This window comes from Mus pahari, unplaced genomic scaffold, assembly GCF_900095145.1.
Source record: "Mus pahari unplaced genomic scaffold, PAHARI_EIJ_v1.1 scaffold_5646_1, whole genome shotgun sequence".
Classification (NCBI taxonomy): domain Eukaryota; kingdom Metazoa; phylum Chordata; class Mammalia; order Rodentia; family Muridae; genus Mus; species Mus pahari.
The window spans coordinates 20626-46193 of NW_018391870.1; the positions used below are offsets into that span (position 1 = coordinate 20626).

The 25568-nt window shown below is 38.7% G+C and overlaps 1 protein-coding gene and 1 pseudogene across 5 annotated transcripts in view; one reads left to right on the top strand and one right to left on the bottom strand.

Moving 5' to 3' along the window:
• Positions 1-11018, top strand: part of LOC110314723 — a 13826-nt pseudogene extending 2808 nt beyond the window's left edge. The window contains exons 2-4 of the transcript XR_003843159.1: positions 7148-7274; positions 7494-7554; positions 8958-11018. The product of XR_003843159.1 is annotated as a zinc finger protein 431-like (transcript). The remainder of the gene's footprint in view (positions 1-7147; positions 7275-7493; positions 7555-8957) is intronic.
• Positions 11019-24488: 13470 nt separating this feature from the next.
• The window catches only part of LOC110314724 (coiled-coil domain-containing protein 7-like), a 66311-nt gene continuing 65231 nt past the window's right edge, over positions 24489-25568 (bottom strand). For all 4 annotated transcript variants that reach the window (XM_029534628.1, XM_029534627.1, XM_021188961.1 and 1 more), the window contains one exon: positions 24489-24612. In XM_029534628.1, coding sequence (XP_029390488.1) covers positions 24603-24612 — 10 coding nt within the window. In that variant the 3' untranslated portion in view covers positions 24489-24602. The remainder of the gene's footprint in view (positions 24613-25568) is intronic.

The following is a 25568-nucleotide window of genomic DNA, read 5'->3' on the forward strand; positions in this document are numbered from 1 at the left end:
TAAGTACACTGTAGCTGTCTTCAGACACTCCAGAAGAGGGCATCAGATCTTGTTACGGATGGTTGTTAGCCACCATGTGGTTGCTGGGATTTGAACTCCAGACCTTCGGAAGAGCAGTAGGGTGCTCTTACCCACTGAGCCATCTCACCAGCCCCTTTTTTGATTTTTTGAGACAGGGTTTCTCGGTTTAGCCCTGGCTGGTCTCGAACTCAGAAATCCGCCTGCCTCTGCCTCCCGAGTGCTGGGATTAAAGGCGTGTGCCACCATGCCCGGCACCTGTTCAAACTTTTTAAATAATTTTTGAGAATTATAATTAATCATTTGAACCTTCTCATTTTTTTTCTACTGCTAAGTCTCAAACCCTGGGACAAATGACTGAGGTGCCTATCTAACAAATCAAAGCAGATGTGGCTGTCAGTTCTCCCTGACATTCCTCAGTTCCTTCCTGTTACAAGGTGTGCCTGGTAGAACTGCCCTCTTGGTCTGTCTGTCTCTCAGCTGCCCTTCCTTATGTAATCCAACCATTTTGTTAACTGGTCTTTTTTATCTATAATTTACCCTTCTGACTGATAGGTTATTTCTTCAAGGATGTTAGGTTATTTCTCTGCCTTTAAAATAAGCCAGTTGAATCCAGATTAGATTAGATTAGATTAGATTAAATGTAGGTTTATTGGGGAAGTCACTTTGGGAGGGGTGGCTTGAGGGGGAAAAGAAAGACATTAGGTTGTGTGCACAGAGAGAGAAGGGAAGGGAAAGAGCAGGAGGAGACCACAATGTCTGGATCATATAGGAAAGAGCCTCTGGGAGAAGGCTGCCCAGCCTCTGGGCTGGAAAGTTCAAAGTTGGGGGCAGGTTATGCCAGCTAGGGACTGACTGGGAAAACCTGGAGGCCAGGTCTGCTTTGATATGTAAAGTGTACACCTCAGTGCCTTGTCTAGAACACTGACCTCTTGATCTGGTTCACCCCTCCACCCTGTACCCTCTTCTCTCTGCTTACTTAGCTTGGGTCATCCCCACTCTGAAATTTCCCAGATGTCCCTATGTCTTGTTATACTCTCCCTTTTATCAATAATAAAATTTCTCCTGCACCATAACTAGGAAAAGCCATGTCTTTTCCTTTTCATTTCTTTTTTTCACTCACCTCCTATTGACCACTTCTTGCTTTCAAATTAATGGCCACATTTTGCTTTAATTGTTGTTACTATTTGATTTGACAGAAGTTTGGCTCCAGGACTTCCCAGCTATGAGGTAGAGATGGCTCCACTGGATATTGAGTATGTAATGGAATGTACATACAAAGGACCATGTGCCTTGGAAGAGTAACAGGAAGTCCTCTGGGAGACTGGAAAGTTGTACTAAAATTCAGATTTCCCAGAGTAGGGCTCTGTCTGTCCCTAGGGTGGAAGGGCAGAACTAGGAAGGCCTCAGCTGTCTGAGTCATTTGATTTCTGATCCCCTAGTAGATCTCTCTGTCTGAGGCCTAGCTTGGTTGTCTAAGCTAATGAGGGACTTTGGGCAGGCCAAGCAATCAGGAGTACCAGTGGGAGGTAGCTTTCAGGTTCTTTCAAGGATTGTCCTGATGTAGGTGTAGAGAGCTGTGAGGGAAACCATGAGCCATGTCACGATGAGTATGGGGGGGGGGGTGCGGCACTGTTCCCAGACCAGGAAGAGCCATGTCTGCTGAGTCTTATCTACTTGGACTGAGATGGCCTGTGGGTGGGACTGTGGTTCACTTGGTCCATGTGGTGGCTTGAACAGAGGCCCTTGGCCTCTTACCTTACCTGAGTGTGTATCCCCTGGATGAGTGGGTGAAAAGGGGGATGGGATGAGATGAGATGTGACAGGAAGACACTGAAGCCCTGGTAGTGGAAAGTTCTGGTGCTTATAATATCACTTTCCAGTGTGCACACACAAGCATTGCTTTTGGTGTACAGTAGGAAGACAGATTGGAAAATTGAAGGTCTAGTTTCTAGAAGTTTTGAATTCATTTCTCATTCATTTTTGTGTGACAACTTTTATAAATAATTTTGAAAGTGGTATAAAGGAGGTGATGGGGATCGTCCTTTGGTAATACTTGATAATCTTTTTATCTTTCCACTAATATTATGTACCTTGGCATGATTCAAGGAAATTCAATTTCAGGGTACAAAAGGAGTCTCTGAGATGCAGAGGTTTCCTAGGTGTGCATGGTGTTGGGTAGGTGGATAGGTGATATACTTGAGGTAAAATTGCACATATTTACATTCATGTAACATCATTAGCTACCACAAACAACCAGGAAACCATGTTCTCTATGCATTCTTATTATCCCATGTTTATGTGTGAGTACAGTATACAGAGTTCTCATAAAATGACAGAATTGCAATGAATCCCAGAAATCTCCTCAGCATATTTTCCAGGCACTTGAAATTAATTTAAAGAAGTATCAGACTTCTCCTGCTTGTTGCAGTTAGATTCATGGTGGCCTAAATTATAAAATGACCTAACTTCTCATTAGTAGATGACAAGCTGGGAGAACACTGAGCTGAATGAACGAAGACAATAACAATAAACAAAGGATTATACACTTATAAAGGATTATACTCTCACAGTCAGTGCTGTATCCATTACAAAACAGCATGGAATTACAGCTTAGGCACTGCCAATCTGCCCAATTCTTTCTCCCATCTGATTTTAATCTTTAATGCACTCTCATCTGACAGATGAGCATGAGAGTTTCAGCCATCTTGTCTACACTACTGGTGACAATAGAAAATGAAGGGCCGAAAGAACACAAAATCTAGCTGAAAAAAATCACCTTCAGAGGGTTGTTATAACATTTTTTTTGGTTGCTATGTGATTTTTTTTTTGTAGCAAGAGTTGTTTCAGAGATGATAAGCAAATGTGCTATTATAAGATACATTAAAAATGCAGAAATTTGCTTTATTTGGATGTTGTGAGAGTTTTCTGCCAATTAATCATATTGCATGAAAAAGCGAAAATGGTATTAAGAAGCAGACTGTTTTGTTTGAATTTAAAGAATGAAAGTAAATTATAGTTGAATAAAAATGTCTTTGACAAGTGTCTCAACTTTTTTTTTTATGATCAAAAAGCCAAACTGACGTGGTGACACTTTGATTTTTGCTTTGGAGAATGTGTTTAGACATTTAGCTTTTTCTTCTTCTTCTTCTTCTTCTTCTTCTTCTTCTTCTTCTTCTTCTTCTTCTTCTTCTTCTTCTTCTTCTTCTTCTTCTTCTTCTCTCTCTCTCTCTCTCTCTCTCTCTCTCTTTTGGTTTTTAGAGACAGGGTTTCTTTGTGTAGCCCTGGCTATCCTGGAACTCACTCTGTAGACCAGGCTGGCCTAGAACTCAGAAATCCGCCTGCCTCTGCCTCCTAAGTGCTGGGATTAAAGGTGTGCGCCACCACGCCCAGCTGACATTTAGCATTTTTATATATCAGTTTGTATATGTTTAATATAATATAAAATTAATGTAGAAATACTGTATAACATTACATATGTAGTTCAATTTTTTAAATTACTTGTTTAAATATTAGTTTTCCTTAAAGAGAAGCAAGGCTACTCTTTTGGAATTAAACGAGCAAGAAACTCTGTAATTCCACAATCCAAAGTCATGAGAACTAATACAAGAAAGTGACCTGGGCTTGTTTCCTGTGTGATACAGATTTCACATTGCTGAGAGCAAAACTTCTGATTTAACAGATATAGACAGTGCCCAAGAATGAGCTTGTCATAAACTCCTGTGTGATGGATAATCTGTACTTTATGGTTAATAGTTACATGTGAGTGAGTATATACATGCATGTCCTTTTGGGCCTGGATTACTTCACTCAGGATGATATTTTTTAGTTCTGTTCATGTGCTTACAAGTTTCATGATATCCTTGTTTTTAATAGCTGAATATTATTCCATTTTTTAAATGAACCATATTTTCTGTATCCACTGTTCTGTTGAGGGACATCTGGGTTGTTTCCAGTTTCCAGCTATTATGAATAGAACTGCTGTGAACATAGTAAAGCACATGCCATTGTTGGTATATGACTAAGAAGGTGCCCTAAGGGTAATACTCCCTCCTGTTCAGCTTGAATTAATGGAAGGAGTAGACAAAGTGATTTCTAGTTACTGGAAGGAACTTGAAATAAAACCTCCCAACTGTGGTCCAAGCATGGTAGGGTACATCAACTTAGAAGCCAAACATGACAGAATCACCCATATTGTGCTGGTTCTGGAAACTGAAAGATAAAAAATTCAGGGTTATGAACACTTCCTCTATGGTTTCAGTTCAGCACTATTCTAACCATCTTTTGGCAGAGTTAGAGCCCCAAGATTCTGTGAGAGTTCATTGTATTAAAGTTGTGAGGATGAGGATTGAGTTGCATTTTGTGAACAAAAGATATTGAGATACCTAAGGCAATGAGAAAACTGTCATGCAGAGATGCACACAGGGAAAGAAAGTACCCAAACTGAGAGATTCATGAGAAGTTACAGGAATTGGGCCATTTAAGCCCTTAGAAAGTGAAGTCCAATGTGTCCCAAACAAAGGAATATGATTTGGTGTTTGCCCTGCTATGTTTCTTGCCTTGGTCCAATTTCCCCTCCCTATGTGTACATGCCTATCTATTGGAATGGGAAGGGGTATTCTGTGACATTGTATGTTGGAAAGATATAACTTGTGTTCTGATTTTAAAAGAAGTGGTGATCAAGAAATTTCCCTGAGTGTCAGAAGAGACTTTGAACATTTGAACAGTGTAGGAGCTTCTACAGACTATTAGGATCATTGAAGTTACAACGAATGCATTTTCATCACAGGGTGAATATGAGCCTATAGCGCACAGGGTCAGAATGCAGTTGATTGAAACAAAATGTTCCTAGATAAGTTGATATCTTTGAATACTTGTCTGTCCTTCATGGCTTTCTTTGGTGAGCTTATAGACTCTTGGGAGGAGCCTTTCCAGATTTTTTATTAGGGGATAGGATTTATGTGTCTGTAGACTCAACAAATTTCTTTCTTTCTTTTTTATGTTTTGTTTCTCCAATAATTGATATATTCATTATCTTCCTGATCACTGTTCCCACTCCAGGTCACCCCCCTCATAGAGTCCCTGTCCCCAATCCCCCTCTGTTTCTCCTTTGAGTGGCTGTGGGCTCTCCTGCATGTCCCCCAGTCATGGCGCATTAAGCGTCTGTTGGGTTAGGTGCTTCCTCTCCCACTAAGGCCAGACATGACAGTATCCTTAAGGGAACAGTTTCCAAAGATAGTCAAGAGCTTTAGGGACAGCCTCTACTCCAGTTGTTGGGAGACCCACATGAAGTTTGAGCTGCATATCTGCTACGTATGTGCCAGGAACCTTAGTCCAGTCTTTGGTTGGTGGCTCAGCCTCTGAGAGTCCCCAAGGGTCCAGGTTAATTGTGTCTGTTGCTCTTCCTGTTGAGTTCCTATCCTGCTTAGGGTCTTCAGTCCTTCCCTGCACACTTTCATAAGAGTCCCCAAGGTCCATTCAGTATTTGACAAAGGATCTCTGTATCTGTTTCAGTCAGCTGCTTGGTGGATCCTCTCAATAGACAATTATGCAAGGCTTCTGTATGTGAGCATAACAGAGTATCTTTAATAATGTCATAGATTGGAGCTTGCCCATAAGGTGGGTCTCAAGTTGGGTGAGTTATCATTAGTTATTCCCTTGGTCTCTGCTCCATCTTTGCCCCTGCATTTCTTTTAGACAGGACAAATTTTGTTTTTTGTGGCTACTGTGTCGTGATTGAAACTGATCATTCAGCTTTCTTCTCATGCTCTCATACAATCACCATTTGGACTCTGTCCCTAAATCACATAAGATACTGTAGAAGCATTTGCTATTCAATACTAAGCCATTTTGCAAGCCTGGCAGTTTCTTTTTTTATTTTTAATTTTATTCCTTTTGTTTTTGTTTTTCAAGACAAAGTTTCTCCGTGTAGCCTTTCCTCTTCTGAAGGGGATTAGATGTGGACCAACATGCTTGCTTGATTTTGTTTTTATATTACTAGCTTATGTGCTTGGAATGTAGGTTTTTGTACATGCAAGCATATGCTGTTGTGCAGATCTTCATCCACATCTTGAATGTTGATGTTTGGCCAAGAATGTACAGATTATATTCTATTTCTCAGGATGGCATGTGTTCATGACATCAATACTACCCAAGGCTTCAGAGTCATTGAATTGTAGGTGTGTGACATTTTTCCTACCTGTTGAATTTTTCCAAAGAGTATGAGGTTTTTTTTGCCAGTGTGCATGAATATGAATATGTGTGTCTCATCTTTACTGTTGTCAGATGAACATGTTGTGCCTCAGAACACTTAAACTTGAAGTAAAGAGCAGTTGTGGGTCCTCATGTAAATACTGGCAATTGACCCCTTTATGTGGAAGACCAGTAAGAGCTTTCCACTGCTGAGCCATCTCCCCTGCCCTATGTTGCTGATTTATAATCAACATTTATATTACTAGTATTTTCATCTGTCCATTTGTAACTGTTTAAACATGCATTCTCTTTTATAAAATTTTATTTATGTTTCAGTTTAAACTGGGGCACTTCAGGTTTCTGCCAGATGACTACAGAACTGTAGTGAATGTATAATTTTTTTGTAGGAACTTCAGTAAAGATCCCTGAATATTTTCTATGTTTTTTGTTGACTTGATTGCATTTTCAGGGGAATGAGGGCCATAATATGCACCTCTTGCTGTCCTGGAATTTGTTGTGTAGCTCAGGCTGGCATGGAACTCAATGACATACACCTGCCTGTGCCTCTGGGATTAAACCCATGAGCAAACATACCCAGCTTGCCCATCATTTTTGTACTTCGTGATAGGTCATACAATATCTCTGATGTGTGCTTAATAATGTTGATCTGTTTGCCTCTCTCCTTCCCCGTCTCTATCAATTGTAATTTGTCTTGCAAGGCTGTATCCTATTCAAAGGGTGCAGAAGTGACACAGGTGAACCTCATAATTCAGTTTCCTTCTAAAATAGCTTGCTGATTAGATTATAACTTCTGTGTCAGGAAATAAGTGGAGGAAGCACCAGAATTATGTGAATATATTGTCAAGGAAGCATATATTTATTTTACAGTGATGTTAGTATCATGCTTTGTGTTGTATACATGTATGGGATATTTTAGGATGCAGTGACTTATGATGATGTGCATGTGAACTTCACTGGGGAAGAGTGGGATTTGCTGGATTCTTCCCAGAAAAGTCTCTATGAAGAGGTGATGTTGGAGACCTACCAGAACATCACTGCTATAGGTAAGACTGTGAATTTTCTTTTACTTTTCAAAATAAGGGAACAAATGTTTCTTTGTTATTGATCTTATGTTATTTCAATTGAAAATGAGGAAGAATGAGTTGAGTAAATCAGGTTCACAGAATGTTCACAACTTTCACAGTACTGTGAAAATTCACTATAACTTGAATTTTGCCTAATTTCCAATACTATATCATTCATTTTCTGGTATTGTGTTTTAGGCTACAATTGGGAAGACCATCATATTGAAGAACATTGTCAAAGTTCTAGAAAACATGAAAGGTAATTTTCTTGTGCAAGCTGATACAAATATGACTCTGAGGAAATTTTAGTATTTCTTAGAAGCTCTAAAGAAAAGCAAGAGTATAAAATATCAGTCCTTTAAGTGTAGCTATGATTTTAATATTTTCACAGAACCATGTATCCAATGTCAGTTACCTGATTTGTGTTTACAAGGCATTCCTCTAAGAAAAAAAGACAAGGATACAGTAACTTAACCAATATCTTTATTTGATTTGTAGCAGCATTAGAGCTATGCTGTAGAACTCCCAATTGCTCAGTCTCATAACACTTAGATATTGCAAAAGGTATACACATTAAATAGGTTATATTCTAAAACCTATTTTTTAAAAGAGTGCATGCCCCATACCTCACTTCACATATCCTCTTTTTTTTTTTTTTTTTTTTTTTTTTTTTAAGAATTATTTATTTTATGTATGAGTATACTGAAGCTGTTTTCAAACACACCAGAAGAGGGCATCAGATCCCATTACAGATGGTTGTGAGCAACCATGTGGTTGCTGGGAGTNGAACTCAGGACCTCTGGAAGAGCANTCAGTGCTCTTAACCACTGAGCCATCTTTCCAGCTCCCATCCAAAATCTTCTAATAAGCAAATACTCCATGGTAAAGTTGGTGATGCTCATATACTTGTAGTGACATTGCTAAGTTTATTGAGAGGGCAATTTATGAGAGTCAAGAATGTTGTTATGGAGAAACCTTAATCCATATTCCACATGTCTATGAGGAGCAAAATGTCAAACTGTGTGAATGCAGTGTGGAAACTTTTCATTTGTTATTCTTCTCTTAATATGTATATCGTGTGTCACAATCAATAAAAGCCATGTGAATACAGGAAAATTGAAAGAAGCAATGCCCCTGTTTCTGTCTCAGAACAATGAGAAGATATGTAGTATTCTGCCTTTGGTAGACTATCTGAATATGATACAAGTTTGCAGTTACTTAGTTTTCTGAGTTTACTGGGACAATGCCCAAAGTCAAACTGCAGAAAATCCCTAAGGTACTAGGTATTTGGCAATTATTCTCTTTGTCCTGGTTCACTTTGCAAATGTGGTTTGACTCATACTATATGAAAATTATAAATGCAGTCAGTGTGGTAAAGCTTTGAGTTGTTCCATTGATCTTCAGACATGCAAAATACATCATATAAAAATCTCATATACAAAAAGGATGTTATAAATGTGAGTCATGTAATAAATGCTCTTACCATGATGGATATCTTCAAATCCATAAAACAATCCATAAGGAGGAGGACCACCATGAACATAAAGTGATTAAACCTTAATATCTGATTCATCTTTACCATTAGACCAAATTATAAAATTCATATAGACTTAAAATGTTTGAATATGGTAAAGCTTTCACATGTGCCAATTATCGTTACAGGCATGAAAGAAGTCATATTGGAGAGAAACCCTATGAACATAATCAATGTGGGAAAGCCTTTGGATGTTACAATCATCTTCAAATACATAAGGGAACACATACTGGACAGAAACCTTATGAATGTAATCAATGTGGTAAAGTCTTTTCACAACAGAGTAGTCTCCAATATCATAAAAGAACACATACTGGACAGAAACCTTATAAATGTAATCAGTGTGGTAAAGTCTTGTCATGTCACAGAAGTCTCCAATATCATAAAAGAACACATACTGGAGAGAAAACTTGTGAATGTAATCAATGTGGTAAAGCCTTTGTAAGACCCAGTCAACTCCAAACACATAAAAGAACACATTCTGGAGAGAAACCCTATGAATGTAATCAGTGTAGTAGAGCCTTTGCACATCACAGTAATCTCCAATATCATAAAAGAACACATACTGGAGAGAAACCTTATGAATGTAATCAATGTGGTAAAGCCTTTGCAGTTCAGTATAGTCTCCAACATCATAAAAGAACACATACTGGAGAGAAATGTTATGAATGTAATGAATGTGGTAAAGCCTTTGCATTTCAGTATAGTCTCCAATATCATAAAAGAATACATACTGGAGAGAAACCTTATCAATGTAATCAGTGTGGTAAAGCCTTTGCACACCACACTAGTCTCCAATATCATAAAATAAAGCATACTGGAGAGAAACCTTGTGAATGTACTCAATGTGGTAAAGCTTTTGCAAGACCTAGTCAACTCCAAAACCATAAAAGAACACATACTGGAGAGAAACCTCATGAGTGTAATCAATGTGGTAAAGCCTTTGCAGTTCAGTATAATCTCCAAAAGCATAAAAGGATACATACTGGAGAGAAACCTTATCAATGTAATCAATGTGATAAAGCCTTTTCACAACATAGTAGTCTTCAATATCATAAAAGAACACACACTGGAGAGAAACCTTATGAGTGTAATCAATGTGGTAAAGCCTTTGCAGTTCAGTATAGTCTTCAAATACATAAAAGAATACATACTGGAGAGAAACCTTATCACTGTAATCAATGTGGTAAATCCTTTGCACATCACACTAGTCTCCAATATCATAAAAGAACACATTTTAGGAAGAAACCTTAGAATGCAATCAATGTTGTAAAGACTTTGGATGTAAGACTAATCTCCAAAGACATAAAAGAACATATACTGGACAGAAACCTTATGAATGTAATCAATGTGATAAAGCATTTGTAAGTCACTGTCATCTACAGCAACATAAAAGAACACATAGAGGAAAGAAACCTGGTTATTGTTTACATATTGACATAAGGAGATACAAGTATGTTCAAATTGACAAGGAATATCCATTGTGATTGGTACTTTTGTTTTTTAATATAAGATCTAAAATGGAAAGCATAGGTCCAGGCATGGTGGTACATGCCCTTAAACCCTAGGAGATGAGCATCAAGCAGATCTCTGAGTTCAAGTCCATCCTGATACAGAACAAGTTTCAGATGAAGAAAAGCTTAGGTCTAGGCCCGTGGATACAGAGCCTTGCAAATCTCTGAGTTCAAAGTCAATATATAGAGCAAATTCCAGGACAGCCAAGTTGAGGCTGTAAAGGAGTTGGAGAAGAGAAAACTGGTGATAATGTAATAGAAGGGGCCCTGTCCCAGTTCCACCAAGCAGCAGAACTCAGCAGCTTTGTCCATGTGGCTCTGGCTTTAGAAGTAAAAATAGAAGGGGCTACTGGAAAAAAGGATGCTTGTTAGCTGTAGCTAAGAGATTAGAAGTGATGAAGAAGAGACCAGTATCACTGAGGTGAAATCTTCTAGGAAGTGCTTTCTGAGAGGACAAAGAAGCTGCGTACCAGAAATAGCCAACATTGTACCTTGTGTTGCAGCTGAACTTGGTCACATGTAAGAATCACCCAGGTGGTACTGATTTTGAAGGCATGAAGGTGTCATGCAGAGGCTTGACACCATGAAGGGGAGCATAAGTGAGGCTATCAGTGAAGCCTAGTTGCAACAGAAGAACCCAGCATATTGAGGATGCCAGTCCAATGGGATGAGCAGGACAAACAGCAGCAGCAGTAGAGTGGAGTCAACCAGAGCTTAGAGTGATACAGAGGGCAGAGCTGGGGAAGTGACCCAATCTCTTTGGAGGAGCGCAGAAGATCATGTGTGGATCCTAGACACTGGAACAAGAAACTGTAACACTGAGATTACTCAGAGACCCCAAGATCTTTGAGATACTAGAACTGTGGGGTACCTGCTCAGGAAAGCTGCTTTCAGGGAATAAAACCAGCCAAAGAGAAAGAATTGTGCTGCAGTGAACAAAGCAGAAAGGAGTTGGAGATCTGAAGAACGCTTTAACGTAAGATATAGAGATGCAGAGTTTGGAGATTTCCCAACTGGCTTTTGGTCTTGTTTTGGTCCAGTATTTACTCACAATATCATTTAGGAATGGTGAAGTATATCTTGTGAAGTTGGAATTGTATGTTTTTTGATTTTCTTTTTTAGGGGATTACAGTTACATGATTGGATGAATCTCAGAAGAGACTTTGAACTTTGGACTTTTAACATTTTTGAGACTGGTATAGATGATGGGAACTTTTAAAGTTGGACCTCATGTATTTTTCATTATGCTATGTTTAAGTATGACCCCATATATTCCTGTACTCCAACAAGCTTATGGAGGCCAGGGAGTGGAATGTGGGAGTTTGAATATGCTTGTCACAGGGAGTAGCTCTATTCAGAGGTGTGACCTTTTTGGAGGAAGTGGGTCACCCTGGTGGTAGACTTTGAAGCTCTACTCAGTGCAGAACAGACCCTCCTGGTAGCCCCCTGAAAGACAGTTTCTTCCTGTATGCCTTTGGATCAAAATGCAGAACTCTCAGCTCCTTGTCTGCCTGCATGTTGCCATGCTTCCTGCTATGATGAAAATGGACTAAACCTCCGAAACTGTAAACCAGTCCCAATTAAAGTTTTGCTTTTATGAGAGTTGCCTTGGTCATGATGTCTATTCCTAGCAATGGAAATGCTAAGACAGAAACCCTGTGAGTGTATTTAATATGGTGAAGCCTTTGCACAATTCTGTAGGCTTCATCATCATGAAAGAATATGTACTGGAGAGAAACCTTTTGAATGTATTCACTATGGTTAAGCTTCTTACTGTGGTTAAGAAGGAATGACTTTGACAAGATACAGTTTTCATTCTGTCTCTTTAGAAGGTGAGCATCACACAGGATTTTATGACAAGCTCATTCTTGGGCACTGTCTATATCTGTTAAATCAGAAGTTTTGCTCTCAGCAATGTGAAATCTGTATCACACAGGAAACAAGCCCAGGTCACTTTCTTGTATTAGTTCTCACGACTTTGGATTGTGGAATTACAGAGTTTCCTGCTCATTTAATTCCAAAGGAGTTGTCTAGCTTCTCTTTAAGGAAAACCAAGGTTTAAACAACTATATAAAAATAGAAATACGTATGTAATGTTATACAGTATTGCTACATTAATTTTGTATGAAACATATACAACGTGATACAGCAAAATGTTAAATGTCTAAACCCATTCTCCAAAACAAAAATAAAAGGGTCACCATCTAAGTAAGGCTGGTTATTTGATCAGAATAAAATGAAGATGAGTCACCTGTCATCCATTGCTGTCATCTTCCTTCATTCAGCTTAGTGTCCTCCTGAGGCACCCAGCTTGTCATCTACTAATGAGAAGTTAGGTTATTTTATAATTTAGGCCACTATGAATCTAATTACAACAAGCATGAGAATTCTGATACTTCTTTAATTTCAAGTGCATGGAAAATATATGGAGGCCATTTCTGGGATTCCTAGCAATTTTGTCATTTTATGAGAACTCTGTATACTGTACTCACGCATAAACATAGTAGAATAAGAATGAACAGAGAACATGGCTCTGTTTTTTTGGTAGGTAATGATGTTATATGGATGTAGATAATATGTCCAAATGCATCAGATATGTACACTATTTACATGCCATTTTACCTCAAGTATAACCACACAACACTGTTTCAACTAATTTTAGTTGATTATCTGTAGAGAATCCCAATGTCTGCTATCAAATTTTGTTTTTGTATGATAATAAGCAAATGCATGTCACATTCAGATTCATTGTTCAATTCTAAACCACATTTAATTTTCAATTTTTGTCTTTTCAATTAAATCGTATTTGGTGGGATTTATGTGATGAAAACAACATGTTCTGTGCCACCAAATTCTGTCCTAAACTCCCTGTTCTATGGTTTTGTACACTTTTTAAAAAATCATTTTCAGTTTTATACACTTACTGTAGTTTGATAAATAATAATTAGAATAATGTCTTACCTTTTTATACTACCAAAAAAAAACTACTAAAATGATGTATACCTTCCCAAAAAAGGATGTTTGCTGTGCTCAATTTGCAGCACACATTCAATAAAATCCAAAGAAAATTCATAAGAATTTATAAAAGGAGAGCTGATATCAAAGCAATATGGCATGTGAAATAGTAAAATTTTCAATGAGATTACTAAGGAATGATACACACTTTGATACAGTGTGACTTTTGTTCTTACCACAAAGCTACAACAATCAAGAATGTGTACAATATTTGAGAAAGAATGAAGGCAAGGACTAAAAAAAATTAACCCTAAAAATAAACATGTTTTCATCCAAAGAATTAAGAAAAATCCAATAGAAAGAACATGTACTTGACCAATGTTATGTTTGACTGTACATGTATAGAAATTAACTAAACACAGACTTTACAACTCCTACAAAAACAATTAAAAGTGACCCCTAAACTATATTTCTGACTCTCCAGTTATTACTAATCTATCATTCAAGCAGAGACCCCATGTTCTAGAGCTCTCTTTGGGAACAGAGGTGATCAGAAAGGTAGGCAAGGGCTCTGAAGCCCCTCAGGCACACTTGTGGTTTCAGGCAACACCAGCCTTACTGGAAGAACACACAAAACAAACGAGGATTAATCAAATGTCTGCTTTCTGTCACAGGGTTTGCAACACAGCAAGTAGAACTTACCCTGTCCACCCAGCCAACACCATACACACCTAGAAAACTTCTACAACTCAGAAACTCCGGTTTCACCTGGAATTGAATTTCCCAGAATCATGCCAGGGTCAATGGTTGTATGGGAAAGGTAAAAATATTGCTAAAAGACGATCCCCATCACTGCTTTTATACCACTTTCAAACACTTTATAAAATTTGTCACACAAAAGTGAATGTGTTTGAGCCTATTTCTAACCCCAACTCTTATTATCTATCTATCTATTTATTTATTATAACATATCTAAGTACACTGTAGCTGTCTTCAGACACACCAGAAGAGGGCATCATATCTCATTACGGATGGTTGTGAGCCACCATGTGGTTACTGGGACTTGAACTCAGGACCTTTGTTAGAGCAGTCAGTGCTATTATCCACTGAGATATTCTTTAGCCCCTAACCCCTAACCCTAACCACTAATGCTAACCCTAACCTCTAACAGTAACCCTAACCCTAGACCTAACCTCCTAACCCCAACCCTGTTATCTGTTGACTCTTCAATGTAGACTGGACACAGTATAAAATTAGGCTTCGATTACTGCCAGTTTGTCATTAATGTTTGTCTGAGGACAGAGACTTTAATCCCATATAGATTTCCTTCAAGTCTCTAAGTCCTTTAAATACCTCACTTATGCCTTCAGAACTTGCAAAGATTTTTAGTTTTTTTTTTTTTTCATGTTGCTAAGTTCCTTCATAATCGACATATAAATCCTACTTTGTTAGAACAATTTCAATGTTTACATCATTCTAACATTTTATATTTGTTAATACCATATGATACAATAGGTTTAACAAATCCACAATCTATTGTAAGAATATTTATTCAGGGGAGAGAAATAAGCAATGTTTATTCCCTCTTTCTAAGTCTTCAATAGCACCACATTTCAAAATTATCATAGTTCAACCAAAGATGCCAGTGAAATTACTGGGTTTTACTTACAGAATATGGACAAGGCGTTTCTTATGAGACCTGGATATCCTAGAATCAGTCGCAATAAAAATGCTTTACTCAATATTTATGGAGACAATTTCACATTACATAGTTATACCTCTTCCCCCTTTTAAAAATACTGGTCAGCCATGTCCTTTTTATTTTATTATTTTATTTTTTATAAATAATTAGTATCATTTTAAAAGTCCTGCTATGATTACTTTATTCAAGATATCTGAAGGCATGAAGATAGTTGTATTTTAGTTGAGAAGATAGGAAAGAAGCTCCATGCTGGATCTTTAAATTATTATACTGTTTTTTAATAAGGCTTTAGTGATTCTGAATATCTTTTAAGTTATTAAACTGTTTATGTCTGTATACACACACACACACACACACACACACTATTTTAAAGCACATATTCATTATTCTTATATGAGTAAGGACACTGTCCACTATAAATAACATATTCTGGTCTAGGAGTAGTAAACTCTTTAAAAGTAATTCAGAGTCTAATATATGTCTATGAGGGAAGCAGGTTTCTTTGAACTTGGGATTCTGCATATTCCACTTATATAGATCACTAGTGGAAAAGGGGTTGTGTGTCCTGTATTGTCTGCCCTGTCCATTGTGGGGGGAAGGGGGCAATTGCCCACAAAGGCAGTGACATTTTGGTGGAATCTGTCTGCTTTGGTGTGTGGGCGACTGTGTGAGGAGGGCTAGCTATCTTCTCTCCCTCTTCCCCAGAGCCTGGATTGGCATCTGCCTTTTGCAAGGGATGAGTGTGGACCAAGATAGAGTGATAAGGGACAGGAAGGAATTTTCCTCAGGAGCTGATGGGACAGCTGGCTTAAGATTCTTTGACAGTTCCATCAACTTGAACTGTAAGATCATTGGGTGTTGCCTCCCCCAGCCTGGAAAGGCTGACTTTGTCCTTGCTGCCACTGAGCCAGAGATCACCTGGAGTGGGGCCTTCTGACCTAGATGGCTCTATTGTTCTACACCTGCCTGCTCTTCTCCAAGACACTACTACCTGCTGAGAGACTCTTGAGATAGTCCGGAGACAGCATCCTGAAGATCTGCCTACAGGCTCACACCTGTAGGACAGGCACCAAGAATGGATTGGTGGGGGATGGGCCCCCCTCTTTATAAGCACAGACTCTTAAAAAAGTTTAAGAAGCCTTGAACAGAAAATCATGTCTCAGCATCTATTATTTCTCTCGCCGTTTCCTCCCATACAGCTCCTGCCTCCCACTCAGGAACCTAGTTAGTGTGGCCGCAGGCGGCTACAATTGGGGTAGGTGGTAGGAAAGGCTTTAGCTAGTAGGGGGGCTCTCTACCAGATATTGCCAGACCGTGATGTATGGAACCTGGTCAGGGTGACCAGGATTTACATATACAATACATTGAACCAAGTAGATGAAAGGTGAGAAGTGTGTCCTCCTGGGCATCCTACTTTGAAAGCTGGCCATTCTTTCCTGCAAAAAACCAGTCTCCCTAACAATACTGTCAAGCCCAAATTCCCCACCAGGTGTTTGAAGTCCTTGAAGTGTGACTGGACTAGCTCCAGTGAGGTGCAACTAGTGGTCTGCTTCATGGTAGTTCTTAAGAAAATAAAAAGAAGTAAAATGCAAAGATGGAAACATGAAAACAAGCCTAGAGGACATCCAGAAAAGAAACCAAAAGGAAACTGATGGCAGCCTATCCCAAAAAGTGGACTCTGCCAATCAGGAGTGTTCTGCCAGTCTTCACCAAAGCCTGTGTTGGATTGGCATTCTCTGACTCCAAAGGAAAGGAGTCCAGCCTATCCCTGGAGCGGGCTCCGCCAGCTGGGAAGAACCTGTTAGCTTCCGTCTGGAACTGAAGGGAGCTAGATAGCATCCTCCCAGCTCCCAGGCCAGGAGGAAAATACCAGCTTGTCTGCCCTACTTCCATTGGCCTCCAGGTTGTGAAGACAAAAAAAAAAAAAAAAGAAAAAAAGAAAGAAATCACCCCACACTGAATAAGACAAAAAACTACTCAGAACTTGACAAAGACAAGTTACACACAGCAAACTCAGGCACACGCTGACTTACCCATTGCCAGGAGAGTCAATTGCTCTCAAAAATAACAACAACAAAATCCTTTCTACTATCAAATCAAGGGAGACCCCTTCGTTTCCCTGCCAAAGAACCAAATGTAATGGTCTGCAAAATTGTTGAAGGAAGGCCCCAGACTTAGATAGTATGCAAAAATGAAGAATGTGTATTCTGCAGAAACAACTAGCATTCAAGGACTTAATCATTCTCTAGAATGATGACCCCAGATAAAGGCATGCAAACCTTCTTATAGGGAACCAGGGGACTCTCTAGAAGTATTAGGTAATCTAAAGTTGCATTGGTGGGTTATAGGGGGTCGTAGGTGATCGGAGGTCTGCATTCCTATGTCATAAATGTTCAACCATGTGATGAAATAGAGCCCTATAGTCCATTCTGAGATAAGATATTTTTCCATTTTTGTGGTTATCCCCAGGCTGTTCTTTGGGAGAGGGTTTTATGATCTTGTGCTGGATTTTATGGTCTGCTTCAGAACTGGTGTCATATGACCTAGTTTCTAGGACTTATGGTCTATTCTTGAAGCTGATATCTTACAGCCTTTTTGGAAATCAGACCTGGTCCTCAAAATGGAGACAATTGGGGTTTATATTATCCTTTCAAAACAACACACAAGATCTGGACAAACTGGTGTAGGTGCTTATAACACAGAATGTTGCTTTTTTTTTTTGTCTGAAAATGCACAACCTGAGAGAAAAGGTATGGATAATATTTGGTGTCCTCTAATACATATGTCTAGACCCTGAACAATACCAGACAATAAAGCCTCTTTAAACGTTTAAAATAATTTTGAGGATTAAAATTAAATCATTTCAACTTTCTCATTCTTTCTACTGTTAACACTAGGAAAACACTAGGACAAAGAGCTGAGGTGCCTATCTAACAATTCAAAGCAGACCTTGCTCTCTGGTTCTCCTTGACATTTGTCAGTTCCTACCTGTTACAAGGTATACCCTGAAGCAATCGCACTTGACCAGCAAGAACGACGCAACACCAAAGATCCTTCTCAACAGCACTTTATTCAGGAACTCCTTTCATAATGCTACAGGGACCCCAATGGACTAGTGAGGCTGCCCAATATACAGGAGCGTTCACCACCTGGGTGCTCTATGCCTTACTGTTGCCATGGGATAGGCTAAAGCAGAAATCACCTCATTAACATAAAGCTGGGCAAAGAGGACTTGTGCTGAGTCATTGCTGTATAGGACTGTGCATGTCTGCCTCAAGGTGGCAAACAAGTTGTTATCAGATGGGCAGTGGATGTCAGCGCCATCTTGTAATGGTGGATGATGTGGCGCACTACAATACCCGATTGGCCTATTCTCCCTCTAGCCCAGGGGTTGGTCTGTCCTTCTCCCACCTGCCCTTCCTTATGTAATCCAACCATTTTAGTTACCTAGTCTTTTTCATTCTATTATTTGCTCTCCTGACTCATAAGTTATTTCTTTGCCAGGGAAATGAGCCAATTCAAACCAGATTAGACTATATTAAAATTCAGGTTTATTGGGAAACTGCTCTGGGGGGAGTTCAATGTACAATTGCCCTAGGCCAGGGAAGTCACCTTGGGGAGGAGGGTGGTGAGGGAGAAGTGCATGTGCACAGAGAGGAGAAGGATAAGAGACTGAGAACAAAATATCTGGGCTAGAAAGTTCAGGGTTGGGGGCAGGCTATGTTAGGTAAGGACTTAGGAATGCTGGGAGAACCTGGAGGCCAGGTCTGGGTCAGTATGTAAAATATGCACCTTAGTCCCTTGTCTGGAACACTAGCCTCTTGATCTGGCTCTTCCCTCTCACTTCTTTCTCCTTATATGGCTCAGGGTCATATCTACTCAGAGCTTTCCCAGATGCCCCTGTGTCTGGCTATGCTCTCCCTTTTATCTACAATAAAATTTCTACTCCACCATACATAGGAGCAGCCATGCCTTTTCCTTTCCTTTTCCTTTTTGTTTTTCACTCATTTGCCCATAACTGCTTCCTGTTTCAAATTCATGGCAACTTTTTGCTTTAATTCTTGATACTGTTTGATTTGGCACAAGTTTGGCTATAGGACCTCCTGTTAGCATTCTGTCTAAGCTCTAACCTACAGTTACCTGACAACAGCCAGGTAGGCCTGATCCACTATAAAATGGGCTGCTTTATCCTCCTCTCTCTTGTTCTCTTGCTTCCCTCTTGCCCTCTTGGGCTCTTCCCTTCCCCCCTCCCTGTTTTGAGTTTCTCTTCATTTAATTTGATGTTGGCTATAGACTTGCTGTAAGTTTTCTTTATTATGTTTAGTTATGTCCCTTGTGTGTCCGATCTCCTTAAGACTTTTATCATGACTTGGTGTTGGATTTTTGTCAAAGGCTTTATTGGTATCTAATGAGATGATCTTGTGGTTTATTGTTTGTTTGTTTCCTGTCTGTTTATTTATATGGTGGATTTTTGAATATTGAACCATCTCTGCATCTCTGGGACGAAGCCTACTCTAACATTGTGGGTGATCTTGTTCTCTGTTCTTCAATTAAGTGTACAAGTATTTTATTGAGTATTTTTGCCTTTATGTTCATGAAGGATATTGGTCTGTATTAGCCTTTCTTTGTTGAATATTTATATGCTTTGCATATCAGGGTAATTGTGGTTTCATAAAATGAATTGGTAATGTTTCTTCTGTTTCTGTTTTTTAGAATACTTTGAACAGTTTTTGTGATAAAGCTTCTTTGAAAGTCTGGTTGAACAATCCCTGGCTGTTTTGGTTGGGAGTCTTTGAATGCATTTTTCTATTTTACTAGGTGTTTTATGTATACTTAAATTCTTTATTTGATCTTGATTCAACTTTAGTAAGTGATAGCTATCAAGAAAATTATCCAATTCTTTTAGATTTTCTAATTTGTTGGAGTACAGGTTTTTAAACTATATGTATATGATTATCTGAATTTCTTCTTTGTCTGTGTTCAAGACTCTCTCTCCTCCCTGTCTGTCTGCCTGTCTACAGGTATCCTTGTGTACAATCATTCCCCAGGATCTCAATCCTCTCCCTTCCCCCAAAACCCTCTTTTTCATCAGATCTGTTGTATGTTTTAATTTCTCAGGACCTTCTGTGATAGAATAGCTTGTCACTGTTGGTGACTCATTTTCCTGGCTGTTACTCATTATGTAACATACAAAGGTAGACCATCAGAATTGCACCAGACTTCTCAACAGAGACTATGAAAGCCAGAAGAGCCTGGTTAGAGGTCATCCAGATTCTAAGAGAACACAAATACCAGCACAGGCTACCATACCCAACCAAACTTTCAATCAGCATAGATGGAGAAACCAAAATATTCCAGGACAAACCCAAATTCAAACAGTATCTATCAACCCAGTCCTACAGAGGATCCTGGTGGGAAACTACAACACAAGGAAGATACCTGCACCAGGACAAGATATTAAGCATCTTAGAACAAAGTCAAAAAGCAGAGAGCCACAAGCACATAAAGCCACCTACAAAAGCAAACATATCAGGAACCAACAGTCATCTCTCTTTAATATCTTTCAATATTGATGGCCTCAACTCACCTAAAAAAGACATAAGCTAACACACTGGATATGCAAACAAGATCCAGCATTTTGCTGAGTACAAGAAACACACCTCAATAACAAATATAGACAATATCTCAGAGTAAAAGGATGGAAAAAGGCTTCCAAGCAAATGGTCCCAGTTGCCATCCTAATATTCAACAAAATAGACTTTCAACCAAAAGTTATCAAGCATGATGAAGAAGGACACTTCATATTCATCAAGGGGAAAATCCACCAAGAGAAAGTCTCAATTCTGAACATCTATGTCCCAAATGCAAGAACACCCAAATTCATAAAAGAAACTTTACTAAAACTCAAAACACACATTGAACTCCACACAATAATAGTGGAAGATTTCAACACCCCACTCTCACCAATGGATAGGTCATTGAAACAGAAACTAAACAGAGACACAGTGAAACTAAAAGAGGTTATAAACCAAATGGATTTAACAGATAGCTACAAAACATTTCTAAAACAAAATAATACACCTTCTTCTCAGTGGTACCTTCTCCAAAATTGACTATATAACTGATCATAAAACAGGCCTGAACGGATACAAGAAGATTGAAATAATACCATGAATACTATCAGATCACCTAAGATGACCTAAGGCTGATCTTCAATAAGAGCAAAAGCTACAGAAATCCCATATATATGTGGAAACTGAACAATTCTCTACTCAATGACAGCTTGGTCAGGGAAGAAATAAAGAAATTAAAGACTTACTGGAATCTGATGAAAATATTGACACAAATTTATGGGACACAATGAAAGCAGTGCTAAGAGGAAAGTTCATAGCACTAAGTGCCCAGGTAAAGAAACTGGTGAGATCTTACACTAACAACTTAATAGCACACCTGAAAGCTCTAGAACAAAAAGAAGCAAANTCACCCAAGAGGAGTAGAAGGCAGAAAATAGTCAAACTCAGGGCAGAAATCAAACAGAAAGAAAGAAAGAAAGAAAGAAAGAAAGAAAGAAAGAAAGAAAGAAAGAAAGAAAGAAAGAAAGAAAGAAAGAAGAAAGAAACAAAAAATACAAAGAATCAACAAAACCAAAAGCTGGTTCTTTGAGAGAATAAACAGGATAGATAAACCCCTAACCAAACTAACTAAAGGGCCCAGAGGCTCTATTAAAATTAACAACATCAGAAATAAAAAGGGAGACATAACAACAGAAACGGAAGAAATTTAAAAAATCATCAGATCCTACTGTAAAAGTCTATACTTGACAAAACTGGAAAATCTAGATGAAATGGCTGGTTTTCTAGACAGATGCCACATACCAAAGTTAAATCAAGAGCAAGTAAACTATCTAAACAGGCCTATATCACACAAGGAAACAGAAGAAGTCATTAAAAACTTCCCAACCAATAAAAGCCCAGGGCCAGATGGGTTTAGTGCAGAATTCTACCAAACCTTCAAAGAAGACCTGACACTGAGTCTCAATGGCCCATATCTCAGTTGATAATGTTGTAGGTAGTCTCAAATGCTCCAGAAAGATCACATTACTTGGCCAAAGCAGAAGCAAAAATCATATAGTCTCAGAGATATAGGACAGAATAAACTGAGGGTAATAAAATGTCCACAGAAATAAGGAGGATTCCTGGAAACATTTAAGCTAAAGACAAGATAAAAAAAATCAGAAATTTTGTATTCATAAGTTGATTTTCAATTCCCAAGTTACAAACTGTTATATGATGCAAAGACCCTTCACTGTGGTTGAGTGCGACTGCCCACAGCCACACTCGAACCGGGTACTCCTGAAAGGCGGACTGGGGCTGAAAGAGATTAGGTGGCGAACAAGGAAGGAAGGCTAAGTAAGATAACATAGCTGATCAAAGCCTCCAGTTTACTAAGATTCTGAGCTTATATAGAGGGAGGAGGTCCATTCCCCCACCACTCCGTTCTTGATGCCCTTTGCCAGCTGAAGGTGATCTGCAGGATGCTGTCTCCGGAAGGTCTCAAGGGTCTCAGCAGATAGCGATGTTTTGGAGGAAAGCAGTGGCAGGTGTAGACAATAGAACCTGCTTTTGGAAGGTTCCATCCCAGGTGGTCCCGTGCTTAGTGGCAACAAGGTCTGAATCAGCCTGCTTCAAGGCTGGGGGAGGCAACATGTGGTTGAACTCCAAAGCAACTGGGATCTGGGTGTAAGGGAAATTGCTCTTGCTTTGTCCTTACTACCAAGTGAATACAACATATTCACTTAAAAGATAGACATCATCCTTGCAAAAGTCTCTCCTAAATTAATCACTCCAGGAATGGAGTGCCTAGATTATCTCTATGGAGCATTAACAGATGTATTTGTCATGTGTGCACATGTCTGACTCCAAGAGATGGCTGGAGAGTATGCTAAGGGAAACAACAAATATGTTTCTATTCCAGATAGGAGCAGACACCCAAAGTAGCTCTCTGTGGCTAGCCAAGGATATAAGAGTTGACTTTGTAGTTTTCACGATATTGGATGGTCACTCTTACCTAGCCCACTTGGGGACCTTGCTGATTTGATATCTTCTATTTTATTGGTCAATACTGTAGAAACCAGCCTGTTCAAGACCAGGACATAGCAAGAGACAGTGGAGAGACTTATGGTAACAAGACTCTAATGCAATGGGAAGACAGAGCAGAGGCAGCTCTTCATCTCTGGGTGGCATGGGTGACTCTCTTACTTTCCCTTATGACTGGGAAGAGATGGTTTGTGCTTGGTGGGAATTATGTGTACACTGCTCCACCTTCATCTTCCTTTTCATAACAAGGCCACTTCCATGATCAGAAGACTCTTTCCTATATGTGGTTGATTTAAGTATTCACTGTTCTCTTCCAATTCTCCTATCATTTGGTAAAAAGGTATGTGAAGTGGGGGTTCCTCTCTGGAACACTTTCAATGGTGAATTCACTGTCTGTTCACCCATTTTACAAGTATTTCCACATAGAATAATCTCTTCCTTGGGAATATTTTTACCTCTGTTGCTTCTTATAATTAGGTTTTCTCTAGAAAACGTACTTTATGTATGCCACTAATAATAGATCCCTGATAAGGGCAGTGTAAAGGACAACAGTGAACTGAGTGAATTAGGAAATATCCTCTGGCATTCATAATGTTAACATAAGCTTTCATTTACAGAAGTAAATTCTGATACAATTGGGAGAAATACATTTTAACAGCTTATTTCATAATTAGATCTAAATTGCCCTTTTATGTGACAGTTGGTTCGGGAGAATGTGGAGGCTTTGAGACATGAGGACTGACTGGGGGAAGCAGGTCACTGTAACGCTGTGTGCTCTGCTGGGTTCTTCTTCCCTTGGGTTGCTTCTTGTGTTTGGTAATAGTGATGAGAATAATACAGATAAGTATTTTTATCATTTTCACTTTCTATTCTATCTATTCTAGAGTTATCACATGTATGTGTTTGTTCTATATATTTTCTCTTTCTACCTCTCTCCTGTTCAAATGTGGGCATAAGAAAGGGGACTTTATCTGGCTTTGCTGTGCATGATTTTCATAACTATAGAATATTCACCATTTGAAAGTAACAAAAATAAATGTTGAGTGAATGATAAATTAATGAAGTAAACTTAGCAGCTAATAATTTTTGGAGAAAAAACAGTATGGAAAACTTTTTTTTGACATTTTGTGATTTATAATAAGCCTATGTAGTCTTTGGAAGCAGAAATTTCAATGAAAATACTCAAAATGACGAAGGTGGATGAGTAACTCTTAAAAGTGAAACACCAAGAAATAGTTTAGATTTTCATGTCTTAAACATGCAAATTTCACTGTAAAACATTTTAGAGAAACTGTCATTGCATATATTTGAGACAGTAAACTCTTACAATCTGTTGTCTGGTAAAATATTTGTCACTAATTCATTCCTTAAGTCAAAATGAATCATGCCAAGTGCAGAAGAATGTTCTTTATTGCAAGCAATGCCATTTATCTGCTGAGGTGGAATCTTCCTCTGCTCCCATCCACTCTGGGAAGGTCGAAGGGCTTCCAAAGTACTTCACAAATTCTAATTGGCTCTAAGGAGTAACCCAAAATGAAGATTGGTGAATAATACTGTGTGCTATGTGCTTAAAGTTTAAATTTTAAACATGTTTAGCAACATTTAAAATCTAGCTGTTAATGGGCAATTCTATAAAGTTTACTAAGCAAAAACGACCAAATTCCTGTCTTATTTCTCAGCATTGCCTTTCATTTAGATCCCCCCCAAAACGAATTTCTAGATTTTTCCTTGTGTACCTTATGCATATTCTAAATAAGTTCATGAAGGTCTGAATATCTATCCATAGGGAAAAATTTATTATAATATTGCCTGGTAAAGGTCAACCCCATTCCCTCTGAAATTAAATACCATATAATTCTCAGTCTAGCCAAACATGCTTCATCCTCTCTGATGTGCCACACCACACTCAGTTTTTTTTTTTCATGTATATAATTTACTTTATTCTACTGCTCATGCAGCAGGGACAGTATCTGTGTATTTGTTACCCCTTTACATACCTTGTACCCCAGCAGAGTTTTTCATGACAGAGAATTTCTACATCACAAACTGAATGGAAATTAATTACATCAGTCTTATTGGAATCATGCAATGGGTTCTTCCCTGATAATATGCTCCATATTACCTATTAACCCCAGTGATCTCTTGTTTTATTCACTCGTCTCCATTATGAGTCTCAAATCTAATTCATTAATGAAAGTGAATGAGAATGTAACATCTCCTGAGAAATTATTTAAAGGCACACAAGCAGTTGAGTAAGTTTTGCTTTTTAAAAGTAAATTTATTTGAGACTGGATCCCACTCTGTAGCCCTGGATGGCTTGGAACTCCCTATAGTGATCAGCCTGACCTTGAGTACAGAGAGTTCCTCTGGCCTCTCCCTTCTGAGAGCTGGGATTAAAGGCATGGAGAGTTATGCCCAGCCTGAGACTGCTTTACTAATAACCTTCATCGAGACTAGAGAGCTGCTATAAGA